At 63.6% G+C, this 17,504-nt stretch overlaps 1 protein-coding gene across 5 annotated transcripts; it reads right to left on the bottom strand.

The window, feature by feature from the left end:
- Positions 1 to 7: 7 nt before the first annotated feature.
- Positions 8 to 16,042, bottom strand: SMARCA4 (SWI/SNF related BAF chromatin remodeling complex subunit ATPase 4). Of its 5 annotated transcripts, XM_080636164.1 has the most exons (33): positions 15,637 to 16,042; positions 15,358 to 15,490; positions 14,519 to 14,905; positions 14,164 to 14,262; positions 13,654 to 13,912; positions 13,035 to 13,161; positions 12,779 to 12,952; positions 12,456 to 12,629; positions 12,198 to 12,365; positions 12,068 to 12,118; positions 11,836 to 11,966; positions 11,328 to 11,585; positions 11,086 to 11,236; positions 10,840 to 11,003; positions 10,668 to 10,734; positions 10,383 to 10,493; positions 9,447 to 9,689; positions 9,137 to 9,250; positions 8,933 to 9,040; positions 8,624 to 8,710; positions 8,090 to 8,136; positions 7,836 to 8,002; positions 7,011 to 7,174; positions 5,369 to 5,596; positions 4,742 to 4,840; positions 4,354 to 4,431; positions 3,549 to 3,776; positions 2,786 to 3,051; positions 2,562 to 2,670; positions 1,317 to 1,418; positions 1,107 to 1,239; positions 891 to 1,030; positions 8 to 236 (listed from the first exon to the last, which is right to left on the bottom strand). In XM_080636164.1, the coding sequence occupies exons 1-33, from the start codon at positions 15,856 to 15,858 to the stop codon at positions 204 to 206; spliced, it is 5,022 nt and encodes a 1,673-aa protein (XP_080492290.1). In that variant the 5' UTR covers positions 15,859 to 16,042; the 3' UTR covers positions 8 to 203. The 5 variants fall into 5 exon arrangements, with proteins under 5 accessions (XP_080492290.1, XP_080492291.1, XP_080492292.1 ...); XM_080636165.1 differs by lacking the exon at positions 4,742 to 4,840; XM_080636166.1 differs by lacking the exon at positions 4,742 to 4,840 and having other exon boundaries at positions 2,562 to 2,667.
- Between the last annotated feature and the right edge of the window lie 1,462 nt (positions 16,043 to 17,504).

Here is a 17,504-nt window from a genome sequence, read left to right as displayed (position 1 = left end):
TGGGGGGGCACCGGGGGGGGCACCGGGGGGGGGCCAGTGCCGGTGCAGGGGCACTGGGCTGTATAAATACGGAGGGTTTATACAGGGCGCAGCTACGGCCTCGGGGCTGGGAGCGCTACCGGGGGGAGGACGTGGGGCTGGGGGGGACAGGACATGGACGGCGCCGGGGCCTTGGAATGTGGGTCCGGGCTCCTCCGGCTGCCTCAGTCCTCCTCGGTGCCACTGCCAGAGCGATCCTGCGGGAAGGGGGAGCTCAGGGATGGGGCTGGGGGGGGGGAGGTTGTGGGGCAGGAGGAGGCGGTTGTGGGGCAGGAGGAGGCGGTTGTGGGGCAGGAGGAGGCGGTTGTGGGCAGGAGGAGGCGGTTGTGGGCAGGAGGAGGCGGTTGTGGGGCAGGAGGAGGCGGTTGTGGGGCAGGAGGAGGCGGTTGTGGGCAGGAGGAGGCGGTTGTGGGGCAGGAGGAGGCGGTTGTGGGGCAGGAGGAGGCGGTTGAGGGCAGGAGGAGGCGGTTGTGGGCAGGAGGAGGGGGTTGTGGGCAGGAGGAGGCGGTTGTGGGGCAGGAGGAGGCGGTTGTGGGCAGGAGGAGGCGGTTGTGGGCAGGAGGAGGGGGTTGTGGGCAGGAGGAGGCGGTTGTGGGGCAGGAGGAGGCGGTTGTGGGGCAGGAGGCGGCGGTTGTGGGGCAGGAGGAGGCGGTTGTGGGCAGGAGGAGGCGGTTGAGGGCAGGAGGAGGCGGTTGTGGGCAGGAGGAGGGGGTTGTGGGCAGGAGGAGGCGGTTGTGGGGCAGGAGGAGGCGGTTGTGGGCAGGAGGAGGCGGTTGTGGGCAGGAGGAGGCGGTTGTGGGCAGGAGGAGGCGGTTGTGGGGCAGGAGGCAGCAGTTGTGGGGCTCCTTTACCTCCTCCTGCTCCTCGTCGCTGTCGTCGTCGCTCACCACGGGCTTGGCGCGGGCGCTGCGGCTCGTGCGCCGCCGGCCTTTGCCACGCTCCGGCGCCTTCTCCTTGCGGCCCAGCTTGATCTTCACCTTCACCGAGCGCGCTGCGGGCGCAGGGGGGGGGTGAGGATGAGGATGGGGGGGGGGGGCGCCCTGGGATGTCCCCATTGGGACACTCACACTCGGACTCGGAGCCTTCCTCTTCGCCGTCCTCCTCCTCGTCGCTGTCGTCGCCGTCGCTCTCCTCCTCCTTCTCGATCTTCTGCCGCACGCTGGTGAACACCGACTGCAGCACGATGGAGTCCTCGTAGATCTGGTGGGGAAGGAGCCAGTGGGCACGGGACGGAGCCGGCGCGGCCGCGGTGGCGCTGAGGCCGGGCCCTCCCTCACCAGTGAGCCCTCGAGGTTGAAGGTCTGCGCGTTCTGGCACAGCAGCATCACGTCCTTCTCCAGGTCGTTGAGGCTCCGGTACTTGTGGTTGCGGATCCGCTCCTGCGGCACGGGAAGGGTTCACGCTCTTGGCCAATGCCAACGGGCACAACCCAACCGCAATGGGCGCAACCCAGCGCCAATGGGTGCAACCCAATGCTAACAGGTGCAACCCAACACCAATGGGCACAACCCGATGCCAACGGGCACAACCCAACGCCAATGGGTGCAACCCAACGCCAACGGGCACAACCCAACAGCAATGGGCACAACCCAATGCCAACGGGCACAACCCAACAGCAATGGGCACAACCCAATGCCAACGGGCACAACCCAACACCAACGGGCACAACCCAATGCCAACGGGCACAACCCAACAGCAATGGGCACAACCCAATGCCAATGGGCACAACCCAACGCCAACGGGCACAACCCAACGCCAACGGGCACAACCCAATGCCAATGGGCACAACCCAACACCAACGGGCACAACCCAATGCCAATGGGCACAACCCAACAGCAATGGGCACAACCCGACACCCACGGGCACAACCCAACAGCAATGGGCACAACCCAACAGCAATGGGCACAACTCAACGCCAATGGGCACAACCCAATGCCAACGGGCACAACCCAACACCAATGGGCACAACCCAACACCAATGGGCACAACCCAATGCCAACGGGCACAACCCAACAGCAATGGGCACAACCCAATGCCAACGGGCACAACCCAACAGCAATGGGCACAACCCAATGCCAACGGGCACAACCCAACAGCAATGGGCACAACCCGACGCCCACGGGCACAACCCAACAGCAATGGGCACAACCCAACACCAACGGGCACAACCCAACAGCAATGGGCACAACTCAACGCCAATGGGCACAACCCAATGCCAACGGGCACAACCCAACACCAATGGGCACAACCCAACACCAATGGGCACAACCCAATGCCAACGGGCACAACCCAACAGCAATGGGCACAACCCAATGCCAACGGGCACAACCCAACAGCAATGGGCACAACCCAATGCCAACGGGCACAACCCAACAGCAATGGGCACAACCCAATGCCAACGGGCACAACCCAACACCAACGGGCACAACCCAACACCGTGGTTTGCCTGCACCCAATGCCATCGCTGCGGCCGCATCCATTGGCCCCCAGGGCCACCAGTGCCGGCGCGGTGCCGCCATTACCTTGATCTTCTTGAAGTCCACGGGCTTGCGGATGAGCTCGTAGTACTCGGGCAGCTCCTTGCGGGACGGCAGCTGGATGAAGACTTCACTGAGCTGCCGTCCACTGCTGCTGCAAAGAGACACCGCGTGGCACCGCCGGCACCGGCCCCACCGCGCCCCACTGAAGCAGTGATGCACCAAGCCGGGCGCCGCGGCGGTGCCAGGGCCCACGCAGTGGCTCCTACCTGTCCTTGTACTTGATGACGGCGTCCACGATCTTCTTCATCTTCTTGGTGAGGTTGGGGGGGTTTGGTGAGAGCTTCTCCGCCGGCGGCCGCCCGCGCTTCTTCTGCTTCTTGCTCTCCTCGTCCTTGTCGCGGCTGCGGGTGCTGGTGGTGCCGGCGGTGGCGGCGGCGCTGGAGCCCACGTCCGGGTCCCGCTTCCGCTTCCGGGAGGATTTCTTCTGGCGAACTTCCTCCTCGATCTCCTCCAGCGTCCCCTCCTCGATGGCCTGCGCGGGACAGGGCCGCTAGCGCGGGGCTGCCACCGAGCCCCCCGGTCCGAGCCGCGGCACCGCGCAGGCTGCGGTCCCTGCCTTGGAGGGCCGCGGCTTTGGGGAAACCGTGAAGGTCCCTCCCTGGGTGGGTTATTATGGGATGGGCAGAAAGGAGCTGGCAACAGGAGGCTCATGGAGCCACCATCACATCTCCCTTCTGCTCAGAGCAGCCCCTGGCTACGGCAGAGCCCCATGCCTGGCTATGGCACAAATCTCCATGCCTGGCTATGGCACAAATCTCCATGCCTGGCTATGGTACAGCCCTGTGCCTGGCTATGGCACAGTTCCATGCCTGGCTATGGCCCACATCTCCATGCCTGGCTATGGCGAGCTCCGTGCCGCAGCACCGCAGGCCCAGGGTTTGCCAGGCGGGGTTTTGGTGAGGTTCCTGGCCCGGGGTGGTGGTACCGGGGGCCGCGGCGGTGAGAAGCCATTGCAGAACGATGCTGTACCATGTATACCTTGAGCCACTGCTTCTCTGTCAGCGAGTCGCTGTAATCGACCTCCTTGCGGTGCCGCGAGCCACGGCCGAACATCTTCTCCTCCTCCTCCTCGCAGGTCAAGCGCTCGACCTCGGCGTCGTCCTTGATGATCCAGGAGGGAAGCTCGTCCTCCTCCATCAGCCGCGGTTTGCGCTTGGGGTTCCGGGCCTCCTCGCGCCGCCGGTCCAGGTCCATGCGCTGCAACGAGACGGCTTTGCCTTGGAGCATCCCTGCGGTGCTGCAGGAGCCGAGGGGCAGCCGGAGGATGCGGTGACACCGGGCTGGGGGTGCCACATCCAGCCATGAGCCTGGGGCTGGGGGTGTTTTGGTGGCTCGGTGGAGGCGGGGGGAGAAACCCCCTGGTGCTGCCAGCGCCGTGGCTCCACGCTGCACCAGCTCCACCATTGGGCACGGCCACCGCCGCTAAGGGATTGCCCAAAGGAGGCTCCACGTTGGGATCCCTCCGTTCCAAGGAGCTTTTGCTCCTCGTTCCATGCTCCTCATCCCACCAACAGGGACAATTTTGCGTGGGAAACCGGCTTTAGGCTGTGGTGCAGCCTCATCTCCTCCTCCCCATGGTGCCTTCCTCCTGCTCCCCCTGAGCTCATCCCTTACCGGAGCCGGGATCCTCCTGGCTTGGGCCCCGCTCTCCGCTTTGGTTTTTACCTGCGGGCTCCTCGCTCCCAGGCAGGGGCTGCTCACGGAGGGGCTGTTTCAGCCGCTCCCGGGGAGGACCACAGGCACCATCCCGCATCCGCACCCGCTCCATGCTCACCATGAAGAGGTCGAACTCCTCCTCGTGCCGGGCAATCATCTGGTTGACGGTCTCATCGTCGGGAACTTCATCTTCCTCCTGCAGGGACGGAGACGGTGGCGGCTGAGGGCGAGCAGCATCGCTCGGAGCACGGCCCCGGGCAGCGCTAGCACCCGACGCGTGGGGCCACGGGGGGCTGTGTGCGGTGTCTGCTGTGCTCTGCGTGCTCTGCATTGATCTTTGGGGGGGGGGGGTTCTCTTTCTGGGGCTGGGGGGGGGCCTCAATTGGTCTCTCTACGTTCTCCATGGTGCAAAGAGCACCGGCGGGAGCTGGCAACGTGCGGTGTGGCCGACTCAGCAGCAAGGCCGAGGATTGAATGGGCGTGGAGACTGAACAACCCCCTCTCACCTTTAGAGGTGGTTCCTCCAACTCAGCGGTCAGGCACAGGGTGGAGGCAGTGTGGGGGAAGCTGCCACTGCCACTGCCGCTGCCCGCGCTGTATCTGTTCTGTGGATAAATAGAGGACTTCAGTCTCCAGGGCTGTCAATCCGGCACCTCTCACCGACGCGACACAGGGACCCCTCGCTACCGCTGGGAACAGCCACGGGGTCATGAAGGGGTTGGGTTGGAAGGGACCTTAAGGCTCAGCTTGTTCCAACCCCCTGCCACGGGCAGGGACACCTCACGCTAGAGCAGGGTGCTCCGAGCCCCTGTGTCCAACCTGGCCTCAAGCACTGCCAGGGATGGGGCAGCCACAGCTTCTCTGGGCTAGAGCCTGAGATCTATCGCTTCATCGTGGAATCATGGAGTGGTTGGGGTTGGAAGGGACCTTAAAGCTCATCCAGTTCCAACCCCCGCCACGGGCAGGGACACCTTCCACTGGAGCAGCTTGCTCCAAGCCTGTCCAACCTGGCCTTGAACACTGCCAGGGATGGAGGTGGCCAAGCTCTTCCTGCTCCTCTGGGATGCACCGAGCCGCGTGTGGAGCCACACATTCAGGAGTCAATGGAGGCCACTGCCTGCACTGCCCCTTACCTCGTCCTGCTCCTCGTGCTCCAGGATGGCCTGCAGGAAGGCTCTGCGCTCGTGGCTGGAGGACTTCTGGTCGAACATCCCGGCCTGGATGACTTTCTGGTCCACGTTGAGCTTGTACTTGGCGGCGGCCAGGATCTTCTCCTCCACGCTGTTGACGGTGCAGAGGCGGAGGACGCGCACCTCGTTCTGCTGCCCGATGCGGTGCGCCCGGTCCTGGGCCTGCAGGTCCTGCCGGGTGACAAACACGGGGTCAATCCTCGGGATCATCCCCAGGGATCCTCCGGATCCGGGTTCCGATGCCTTGGCGCGGGCAGGGATCATGGAGCGGCGGCTGCGCAAGGCTCCGGCCATGCCAGGTCCCGGCTCTTGTGCGAGGCTGATCCCAGGGACACGGTGGTGGTGGATGGGTGATGGAGCATGGATGGATGAGGGATGGAGGGACGTGGCTGTGTCTTCATCCCCGGGCTGGAGCCGCCAGCACCGGCTGCTTGTCACAGACAGGGGCTGCTGCTTGAGAGCTCTTCAAGGAGCCGTTGTCCCCATTCACTTTGCTCCCTTTGTGTGGTTTTCGGTTGGTCTGGTTGGTTGGTTGGGTGGTTTGGGGGTTGCTCGGCTGGTTTTGAGTTGGTTTGGTTGGATTTGGGTTGGGCTTGGTTGGTTTGGTTGGTTTGGGATGCATTTGTCTCGTGTTGATTCTGAGTTGGTTTGCTTGATGGTTTTGGGTGGGTGGGTTGGTTGGTTGGTTGGTGCTGGTGGGTTGGTTGTTGGTTCATTTTGGGTTGGTTGGTGGTGGTGGGTTGGTTGCTGGTGGGTTGGTTGGGTGGTGGTGGTGGGTTGGTTGCTGGTGGGTTGGTTGGTTGCTGGTGTTGGTTGGTTGCTGCTTGGTTTTGGGTTGGTTGGTTGGTGGTCATTGGCTGGTGTTGGGTTGGTTGTTGGTGGGTTGGTGGTTGTTGGTGTTGGGTTGGTGGTTGCTTTTGGGTTGGTTGGTTGGTTGTTGGTGGGTTGGTGTTGGGTTGGCTGGCTGGTGGTTGGTTTTGGGTTGGTTGTTGTTGAGTTGGTTGGCTGTTGGTTGGTGTTGGGTTGGCTGTTGGTGTTGGGTTGGCTGTTGGTTGGTTGGTGTTGGGTTGGTTGGCTGTTGGTTGGTGTTGGGTTGGCTGTTGGGTTGGTTGGCTGTTGGTTGGTGTTGGGTTGGCTGGCTGTTGGTTGGTGTTGGGTTGGCTGGCTGTTGGTTGGTGTTGGGTTGGCTGGCTGTTGGTTGGTGTTGGGTTGGTTGGCTGTTGGTTGGTGTTGGGTTGGCTGGCTGTTGGTGTTGGGTTGGGTGGCTGTTGGTTGGTGTTGGGTTGGCTGTTGGGTTGGTTGGCTGTTGGTTGGTGTTGGGTTGGCTGGCTGTTGGTTGGTGTTGGGTTGGCTGGCTGTTGGTTGGTGTTGGGTTGGCTGGCTGTTGGTTGGTGTTGGGTTGGTTGGCTGTTGGTTGGTGTTGGGTTGGCTGGCTGTTGGTTGGTGTTGGGTTGGTTGGCTGTTGGTTGGTGTTGGGTTGGCTGGCTGTTGGTTGGTGTTGGGTTGGTTGGCTGTTGGTTGGTGTTGGGTTGGCTGTTGGTGTTGGGTTGCTTGGCTGTTGGTAGTTGGTGAGCTGAGCCTGTACCTGGTGAGGGTTCCAGTCGCTGTCGAAGATGATGACGGTGTCGGCTGACTGGAGGTTGAGGCCCAGGCCGCCGGCGCGAGTGCTCAGCAGGAAGATGAAGTACTCAGAGCCCGGCTCGTTGAACGTCTTCAGCAGCATCCCCCGGTCCTCAGCTTTCGTGGTCCCTGCGGGCAGAGCGGGGGGGTCAATCCTGCCCAGAGCGGAGCCGGGGAACGGGCACAGGGAGCACTTGGGAGAGGAGCTGGAGCTTGGGATATTCCTGGCTTTAAAGGGGCAGCAGCAGGAGCTGGGGCTCAGCCGGCCCCGAGGGCCTCCCCAAGCTGGGAATTGCTCCATGGTGGGACTGGGACATGGACTGGAAGGGGAAACCAGGGCTCATGGAGCCGCTCTGGTCTCATTCTGCACCTCAGCTCTGCAGCAGCTCAAAGCTGCTCCCTGGCTGGATCGGGAAAGAGCCGGCACCAAATCCAGGGATTCATTAAGGAGACAGCACCAAATCCACGGATTCAATAGAGCCAGCATCAAATCCAAGGATTCATTAAGGAGACAGCACCAAATCCACGGATTCAATAGAGCCAGCACCAAATCCAAGGATTCATTCCAGACCCAGCACTGCTTTTTGCTGGCAAAGAGGGTTCAGGTCTGTGCCAGCTCCGGCAGCCCCCCAGTACCAGACGCGGTTCAGGAAGGCCAGGTTCATGCTCCCCCAGAGCCAAGCACCTTCCTGCTCATTCCACAATCCCTGCGTACTTCCAGTATCGGCCCTGGATGCCGGGATCCAGCCCCCTTGGGTGCTCTCTGCTCCCCATCTCCTTTGGCACTCACCGTCCAGCCTGAGGTACTTGAACCCGCGGTAGGCAAAGTAATCTTCCATGATGGTCATGAGCGAGGTCATCTGGCAGAAGAGCAGCACCTTGTGGTTGGTGGCGCGGAGCTTGGGCAGGATCCGGTCGAGGAGCTCGAACTTGCCGGAGGCACGGTACAAATCCAGCCTGGAAGAGCGGGAGAGGAGGGAGATGAGGGCTCGGGAGGAGGAAGCCAACGTGGCTGCTCCTTGCGGCTCCCCCCACCGCACTCACCCCTGCACGATGCCTCCCGTGAAGCCCAAGTGCTCGGAGAAGGATTCCTGCAACCAGGAAGAGAAACGGGGTCAGGAACCGTCCACGCAGCCAAAGGAACTGGATGGAAGGGGCCCGGCAAACAATCAGGCGGGGATCCCGCCCCTGGATCACCTCGGGTGTTCCCAAGGAGCTCATCCCGATGGGATACACCTGGTCGGCAACGTGAAGCCCGGCACATGGAGGGCAACGCTCGGCCCGAGTCATGGCCACAGGAGCTCTTGGGTTGATCCCAGTTGGGTTGATCCCAGTTGGGTTGATCCCAGTTGGGTTTCTGACCCATTGGGTTTGTCCCCCCTTGGGTTGATCCCGGTTGGGTTGATCCCAGTTGGGTTTCTGACCCATCGGGTTGGTCCCCCATCGGGTTGATCCCAGTTGGGTTTCTGACCCATCGGGTTGATCCCAGTTGGGTTGATCCCCATGTAGGACAGCATGGCACAGTTTTCCACAGTTTCCCACAGCTGTTTTCTGCCATTCCCAGCATTCCCACGTTACCTCGATGTGCTGGAACATGTAGGGGTGGTTACAGATCTTCCGCAGCTGCATGATGGTGTTCATGAGGGTTTTGGTGCCTCCTTTACCCTGTGCCAAGGAGATGGACAATCAGACATCCCGCTTTCCCCAGGAACATTCCGGAAGCGCTCAGCCGGAATTCCCACTTGGCTTCCTGATGCCTTTGAAACCCTTTTCCTCCCCAAAGCGGGGTTTCATGCTGTGGTGATGAGCAGCAGGAGCTGGACCAGCCTCCCTCCTCCCGGCGGCATTCCCACCCATCCCGAAACAGGGATACTTCCCTATCCCGACCTTCTTGTCCTTCTCGGAGCCGTCGGTGAGGAGCACGCCCTTGGCCTGCATGTGCCTGTAGAGCACGCGCTGCAGCGCCGACATGTCGCACTTGATCACGTATTCCACCTGGAGGGAAACAGGGAGCAATGAATCCCCCCCGGCACGGCCGCAGCTCATCCCGGAGCCCCGCACGCATCCCATGGGCTACGGAGGAGCCCTCACCTTCTCGGGCAGCTGCGCTTCCACTTCCTTCTTGAGGCGGCGCAGCAGGAAGGGCCGCAGCACCTTGTGCAGGCGCCGGATGATCAGGATCGTTTCCTCCTCGTTCAGGTCCACCTGCGGCAGCGGCAGAGGAGCCGTCACCAGAGGGATGCTCTTCCCGTGGCGCCCCAGAAGCGATGCCCCCACTCCCGTTTGCTCCTTCAGACCCATCCCAAACGCAGGATGCTCCCCAAGGGGGGAAGCTGGGTGCTGCGGCGAGGCGGAGGAGCGCGGGGGCAGCGAGCCCCTCAGCGCAGCCTCGTGGCCGTACCTTCTCGCCCGTCATGGCGAAGGGAGCGTTGAACCACTGCTCGAAGGTGCTGCAGCTCTTGAAGATGGTCGGCAGGAGGAAGTTGAGGAGGGCCCAGAGCTCCGGGAGCTTGTTCTGCAGCGGCGTCCCGGTGAGCAGCAGGCGCCGCGGGGCCACGTAGTGGGTGTTGAGCACCTGCGTGAGCTTGCAGTGGTGGTTCTTCATGCGGTGGCCCTCGTCCACGATCATGTACTTCCAGCGGATCTATAGAATCATAGAACCATAGGATAGGCAGGGTTGGAAAGGAGCTGCAGATCACCCAGTTCCAACCCCGCTGCCATGGGCAGGGACACCTCACACTAAACCAGGGCACCCAAGGCCTCATCCAACCTGGCCTTGAACCCCGCCAGGGATGGAGCATTCACAGCCTCCCTGGGCACCCATTCCAGTGCCTCAGCACCCTCTCAGTAAAGAATTTCTTCCTTAGATCCAATCTAACCTTCCCCTGTTTCAGTTTGAACCCGTTCCCCCTTGTCCTGTCACTACAGTCCATCCCCAGCATCCTTGTAGGCATGGGGAGCCTATGGGGAGCAGGAGGGGGGTGAGGAGCGGAGGCAGCCAGGACGGACCCCCTGACCCAGGAGCAGGCAGGAAGGGAGGACACCAGCACCAACAGCAGCACCTCCCATGGCCCAAGGCTGACGCCAAGCACCGAACTGGGGTTGTGGTGTGTGGCTCTTCACGGTGTCCCCCATGTTCAATCTTCACCCCGTGGTGTTGGGACGGGGCAGAACCCCCCCAAGCATTCAGTGACCACCTCAGAGAGGTTCTACCGAGTGCTCCTGCCCCATGGACAGATTAAAGCGGAGGGAAAAGCAATAGAACGGGAGAATCCCAAGGGAAAGATCCCTTGAGACGGAGGATTCTGCTCCTGCCACAGCCCAAGCAAGGACCCACCTTGGCCAGGATGTGCTTGTCCTTGATGATGTATTCGTAAGTGGTGAGCAGGACGTTGAACTTCCCGCTGCGGAGCTGCGGGACGAAGGCGCGCCTCGCTGCCGGGGAGCCCTGCCGAGGGGATTCCCAATGGGAATGGGGAACGGGAAGGACAAACAAACGGGGGGGGCGTGGGTTCAGGGCCGGGAAGCGTCCCAGATCCCGTGGGATGAAGGAAATGAAAGGGGGAAGCAGGAAAAGGTGAAGCAGGAGGAGGCCAGGAGCAAACCCAACGCCAGCACTTGCCTTGTACGAGACCTTCACCACGGAAGGAGCCCACTTGTCGAACTCATAGGCCCAATTGGACAGAGTTCTGGGGGAAAAACCACGAGAATTGGTCAAAAGGGCCCCGGCGCCGCGGGAAGCCCCCGGCAGAGCCCGGTCCCAAGGCCTGGCCAAGCAGGAGCCCGGTGCTTACGAGAGCGGGACGATGATGAGGAAGGGCCCGTTGATGCGCTTGTGCTCCATGAGGTACGTGATGAGGGCGATGGTCTGGATGGTCTTGCCCAGCCCCATCTCATCGGCCAGGATGCCGTTCAGGTTGTTGTTGTACAGGGACACCAACCACTCCAGCCCCTTGATCTACGGGAGAAACAAGGATGGAGGGGTGGGAAGGAGCCGGCTGCAGGCCCAGGAAGTGCCAATGGATGCCTCCCGTACCCACCTGGTACTGCTTGAGGACCCCGTTGACCATGAGCGTGGATTGCTTGTCCACCCGCTCGGTGACCGCGTGGGCCACGGCGTAGTAGGACTGCAGGCCCCGGGCCAGCGCCTGCGACACCCCGTACTCATCATCCACGTCCTGCTTGGCGTTCCTGCCCCGGCAGGCGGGAGAAGACGGGATGAGCAATGGGATCCCTCCCCCCGGATCCCGCTGCCGGGGAAGGGGCGCTGGGAAGGGCTCACTCGATGATGTGCCTGGCGTCCACCTCGGAGACGTCGTCGCTGTCGGGGTCGGGGATCTTCTTCTTCTCCTCCACAGGCAGCGTGGGCTGGGCGGGCTGGGGCTGCTCCTCCTCCTCCTCCTGCCGGGACACAACCACGGCCCCTGAGCACAGCCCCTTCCGTGCCGCCGTCCCTGGTGGGGCTCGAGGGCAGCTCCTCACCTCCTCCTCCTCCTCCGAGCCGCTCTCCTCGCTGTCAGACCGCGGAGCCACCTCGTACCTGGTTCAATGCAGGCAGGGCCGGGCCATTGGAGCGGGACCAACCCCTCCTGTTCCCCCCTCCAGTTCTCATCAGCACCATCGAGTTCCCCATAAAACACCGATTTATTCCCCCCTCGACTTCCACACATCCCCTTGGGAATGCGGCCGAGGCCACGCGTCAACCCCCTACAAGCCTTTCCCATGGGAGGCTGATGGGGTCCTTCCCACCCACCCCACTCCCAACCCCGTTCCCGTTGGGGGGCACTGACCCAGGGTTCATCTCCAGCCAGGCCTCCAGCTGCCCGGCCTTGGGCGCGTCGGTGCCGGTCAGGATCTTCCCGCTCTCCACATGGATCACTTTGACCGGGAGGTCGCTCATTTGGCTCGTCTCATCCAGCGGCTGCGGGGTCAAAGCAGGACCATGGCGGGAGCCGAGCTTTGGCTCCGGAGGTCCTGGTGGATCTGCCCCAGGCTCAGGCACGGAGCCGGCTCTGGCCTCACCTCCCCATCCGGGCCGATGGCCGGCGGCTGCCCCTCCGCGTTCTCTGCCTTCTGCAGGAGGAGCAGGGCGGTTGTGAGCGATGGCACCAAAGCAGGAGCCAAACCCCTGCGTGCTCCGCGCCGAACCCACCTTCTTCTTCTTCTTCTTCTTCTTCTCCTTGGCCACCTGCGCGGCCTTGTGCTGCCGCACCAGCTCCGTCAGGTTGGCCACGTACTCGTCCGTCTGCTGCAGCAGGTAGGCCAAGCGCTTGTCCTTCTTCTGGTCGATGAGCTTGCGGTAGCCTTCCTCATCCTCAGCCTGGGGGAGAGGATCCTGAGCCCCCCCCGAGCCACACAGAGCCCCCTCCGGGCACCCCAAACCCCCCCCGGGCACCCCAAGCCCCGGTACCATCAGGCGCCGCATCCGCTCCTTCTCGATCCGCTCATTCTCCTTCTTCTGCTCCCGCTCGGTGTTGGCGTGGTACGTGGCCACCGCCTTGGTCAGCTTCTGGATCTTCCCGGTCACCGAGCGGTGGTATTCCTTGAAATCCTTGGCGTGCTGCAGGATGCTGTTGAGGTATTCCTGCAGGGAAAGGGAGCCCCAGGCCCAGCCATGAGCCCAGAGCCCAAAGCAGGAGCCCAGAGCCCAAAGCAGGAGCCCAGAGCCCAAAGCAGGAGCCCAGAGGCCAAAGCAGGAGCCCAGAGCCCAAAGCAGGAGCCCAGAGCCCAAACCTGGTGCTTCTGGCGGCGCTTCCGCTCCTGCTCGATCTTCTGCTGCTTCTCCAGCTTCTCGGTGATGCGCGCCTCGCGCAGGGACTGCCTCTTGCTCCTCTTGTAGGCCTTGGCGTTGAGCGCCGTCTCCAGCGCCGTGTCCCGCCGCATGCACACCACCACCTCCTGCCGCAGCTTGGCAGCACCCCGAGGGATGAGCGCCAGGGGTTCAGCCCACGGTGCCCCCCCGGCGGCTCCCGGGCCAGCAGGGCCTTACCTGGCGCTGGAAGTTGAGCAGCCGCAGCGCCTTCAGCTCGATGGTGGCTTTGGTCCGCAGGTCCCCGGCCAGGGAGCCCGGGAGGTTCTCCAGCTCCTGGATGCGGTGAGCGATGCGGGCCTGGAGCCTGCGGGGCCACACGCAGGGGCTGAGGGCTCAGCCCAGCTCCACTGCGCCCTCATTCCCTTTGGATAGCAACCCCTCACTGAGCCTAAGACCACATCCAACCCTCGGAGCTGAGGAATGGAGGGGGCCCAACCTGAACCTCCTGACCCCATGGGAGAGCCTCCCCTGCTCTGCACCTTCGCTTTCTCTCTCCATCGCCTTTAGCTCCGTTCTTCCTCCGTTTCCCTTCACCAGCTTCAACTTCGCTCCTCAATTGCACTGAGAAACCCCCTCCACCTGCTCCCGGTGCTGCCTGTGCTGGTGCTCCCCCAGCCTCCCCAGGGCCCTCCTTCGGTGGCACCAAAGGGAAGAACCTGCCTCCTGCAGGGCTTTGCTCCCCCTTCTCCTGGCAGAGAGCAGGACCAACCCCACCAACCCAAAGGCAAGAGCACCCCAACGGATGGGGACAGGGATGCTCCCAGCAGCAGATCCCCCCCAGCCCCACAGCACCCACCGGTACTCGCGCTCCTGCAGGATCTCCACCGGGTCCAGCCCGCGGGGCTTCTGGATGGGGGTGATGCGGTTCTGCTTCTGGTGCAGCTGCACCATGGGCGCGGGCTGCGCCGGCTGCCCCGGCGACTGCGTCTGCGGCGGCATCACCGGCGAGGCGGCCGGGGGCACGGCCGGCGGCGCGGGCGAGGGCCGCCCCGTGGGCTGCGGCGGGATCAGCTTCTGCGGGGCGCTGCTGGGAGCCGCCGCGTTGGCCAGGGGCCCTGCGGGGACAAGCGGGATGCAGGGGGAGGGAGACGGGAATGACGTGGGACACGCGCGGGACACGCATGGGACATGCACTGGAGCACACGCACGGCCTCTTCAAGCCACTTCTCCCATGCTCAGCCACCGTTCCCAGGGGGATAACCTGGGAATCTCCTCCCACCGCTCAGGCTCTGCCCCCGGCCCTTTGCTCCCTTTGCTCCCGTTGCTGCAGCCCCCAATGGGCTCTGGTCGCGGTTCATGGCCTCACCTTCTGGCCAGGGCTTGGGGGGGCCCCCGGGCGGCTGCCCCGGCATCCCGGGGGGAACTCCTGAGGGGCCAGGCGGGGGCATGTTGGGCCCTCCCATACCTGGCAACAGAGAACAGCCTGGTTGGGGCTCAGACAGAACCAGGGCAAGCTCAGCTTGGAAACAAGGAAGTGCTTCCCTGTGAGGGTGCTGGGGCGCTGGGATGCAATCAATGGACAAGGTTTGGATGCCCCATCCCTGGCAGTGTCCAAGACCAGGTTGGAGCAACCTGCTCCATGCAAGGTGTCCCCTGGCCACAGCACAGGGTCCAAATGGGATGGTCCTGTCCATCCCCCCCCATTCCGTGCCCCCACTCACCATGAGGTCTGCTGTAGTTTGGAGGCGTTGGTCCCGCTCCAGGCCCTTGCACTTGGCCTTGCACTGGCCCCGTGCTGGACACGGAGGGCGGAGGTAGCGTGGCCATGGGCTGCTGCAGGCCGGGCACGGGGCGCTTGCCCTGCACGGCCATCTGGAGGTGCTCGGGCAGCGGCTGCCCCCGCGCCAGCATCTTGTAGGCCATGATCTGAGCGCGGAGCTGATGGAGCTGGTTCTGGTTGAAGGGGGTCGGGCCCCGGCTCTGCTGCCCCAGCGCCTGCGGGTCGGCTCCATCCAGCGGCCCCGAGGCCATGGCGGCGCCTGAGGAGGGGCCGTTGGCCGGCACCGGGCTGGAAGCGTGTTCGGAGCCGCCGAGCGGTGATGGGTACCCTGGGAAAGAGGGAGCTCAGGGCTGGGAACGGGAACAGGGAGCAGGGGAAGGAGGAAACGTCCTCCCCCCATGGTGGAGCCGGAGCCTGGGAAGCTCTGGAGAGCTTCATCCAACCCAAAGCCATGGATCTGGGAAGGATGGGCCTGAGCGAAGGAGCTGCTGGAGCCCTTCTCATGCAGAGCGAAAACAACCCCCAAAATCACGGATTTTGGAATCATGGAATGCTCCTGCCTCATGCAGGGAGGAAATGAACCCCCCAAATCCTTGTGGGAACACGGGGCCCCCCCCCCAACCTGAGCACAGACACTGGGCCACGCAGAGGAGCAGTCAAGCCTTGACGCCATTCCTTGCGCATTTCCCTATCCCAAGGGATTTGCGTGAGTAAGAGACGGAAGCAAACCCCCACAGAAGAGGCTGCAGAGCCCCGTCCCCTTGGCTTAAAGGCACCAACCTTGGGAGTGCTGGTCCATGGGGCTGGGGGGAGGCCCCATCCCCGCATGCGCGCCCGGCCGCAGCCCCATCCCCTTCATCTGCCCGAAGCGAGGGTCCTCGCTCAGCCCCTTCTCGTGCAGGGGGTCCATGGGCTGGAGGGGGGGGGGGACACAGAAACACCCCCAGGATCAGAGCCCCGCCATTCCCACCTTCCCCACCCCGGGGGCAAGACGCTGCAGGAGCATCCCCCAGGGCTGGATCCCAGCGGGAACGGAGGAGATCCCGGCGCCGGCCTCACCTTGTGGAGCTGGTGCAGGTTGTCCTGAGCGTAGCCTGCGGGTCCCTGCGGCGGCAGCGGGTGCCCGGCCGAGGGGGGCCCGGGGCTGGGTCCCATCATGCTGTGAGCGGAGCCAGGCGAGGGGCCGGGGCTTGGCCCCAGCATGGCCCCAGGGGAGGGCCCTGGCCCTGGGGAGGGCCCCGGCCGCGGCGTCCCACCCATAGGGGGGTCCGGAGTGGACATGGTCAGGGCTGGGATAACGGAGCCCTCACCAATGGGATAATAGAAGTGTCACTGCCGGGATAACGGAGCCGTCACTGCCGGGATAACGGAGCCGTCACTGCCGGGATAACGGAGCCGTCACTGCCGGGATAACGGAGCTCTCACCGATGGGATAACGGAACCGTCACTGCCGGGATAACGGAGCCGTCACTGCCGGGATAACAGAGCCGTCACTGCCGGGATAACGGAGCTCTCACCAATGGGATAACGGAGCTGTCACTGCAGGGATGGTGGAGCCGTTACCAATGGGATAACGGAGCTGTCACTGCCGGGATAACAGAGCTCTCACCAATGGGATAACGGAGCCGTCACTGCCGGGATAACGGAGCCGTCACTGCCGGGATAACGGAGCCGTCACTGCCGGGATAACGGAGCCGTCACTGCCGGGATAACGGAGCCGTCACTGCCGGGATAACAGAGCTCTCACTGCCGGGATAACAGAGCTCTCACCAATGGGATAATGGAGCTGTCACTGCCGGGATAATGGAGCCACCACCCCCCGTTCCCCACTCAACCCAAGCTCTGCTCTTGTCCTGGGGTTTATCCCTACTCCCAAGCATCCTCCCCCCCACATGAGAAACCCCGGGATCCTGGCACCCACTTATCCCGGGATATCGCATCCAGAGATCCCGTCCTGAGGTCGGGGGGGCTCAATCCCAGCGCCTGTGTCCTGGAGAGGAAGATTTCCAGGGTCAAAAGCAGCCCAGGAATGGAACCTGGGCCCCAGGAACCTCCTTCCCCATCCTGATCCCTCCCCATCCTGCTCCTTCTTCATCCTGGTCCTTCCTTCCCCATCCTGCTCCTTCTCTACCCTGATCTTTCCCCACCACATGGATTTTAAGCTGCACAAACTCCTCCTTTACCGCCTCCTTCCCGCTCCTATCTTGAGAAACGAAAACAGAGATTATCCTTGGCAATGGGCTCATTCCCATCCCCGGCAGCGCCCTCAGATCGGGAACACCGGGAATGCCGGGGACCCCCCCCCGCGGCACCGGGAAACGCTGCCTTTCCCCTCCCCGCACCCGGGGATGCCGCGGGGTGATGCCTGCTCCCAAACCCAGGACATTCCTCATTAATGGAATGGATGGGGGGGGGCTGAGAAGCAAAACCCCCCCGGTGCTGCTCCATGGCCCCCCCCGGATGGGGCCCTTCCCATCAGATCCCAGTGGATCCCCCCCGGGCCTTTGTGCTGGGAGGACGCTGGATCCCTGGGGAGCATCCACAGAAAAAGGGGGAGAAATCCATTCATTTTGAGGGGGGGAACGGGATGGGATGGGGGGGGGCAGAGGATGCTGAGCCCCAGGGACACCCCCCCAAAACCAACTCGGGGGGGGTCGGGCCAGGACAAAGAGAGCCCCGGAGGGAGGATGGGGATGGGGGGGCACCGGGAAAAGGGGGGGGAATGGGGAAGGGGCTGGATGGGGGGGGTGGAATGCGGCGTCTCTGCCCCCCCCCCGCAGACATGAACGGGGGAGAAGGAAGAAGGAATGGGGGGGGTGACGGGGAGGGATCGGGGGGTCCAAGGGGGTCGATGATGCCGATAGAGGCCGATGGGGACGCGCAGAGCTTCCTCCCCCCCCCCCCCCCCCCGGCACCCCCCCGGCCCG

Source organism: Psittacula echo (assembly GCF_963264785.1).
Source record: "Psittacula echo genome assembly, chromosome: 30".
NCBI classification, from domain to species: Eukaryota; Metazoa; Chordata; class Aves; order Psittaciformes; family Psittacidae; genus Psittacula; species Psittacula echo.
This window is presented reverse-complemented; position numbering and strand designations above follow the sequence as displayed.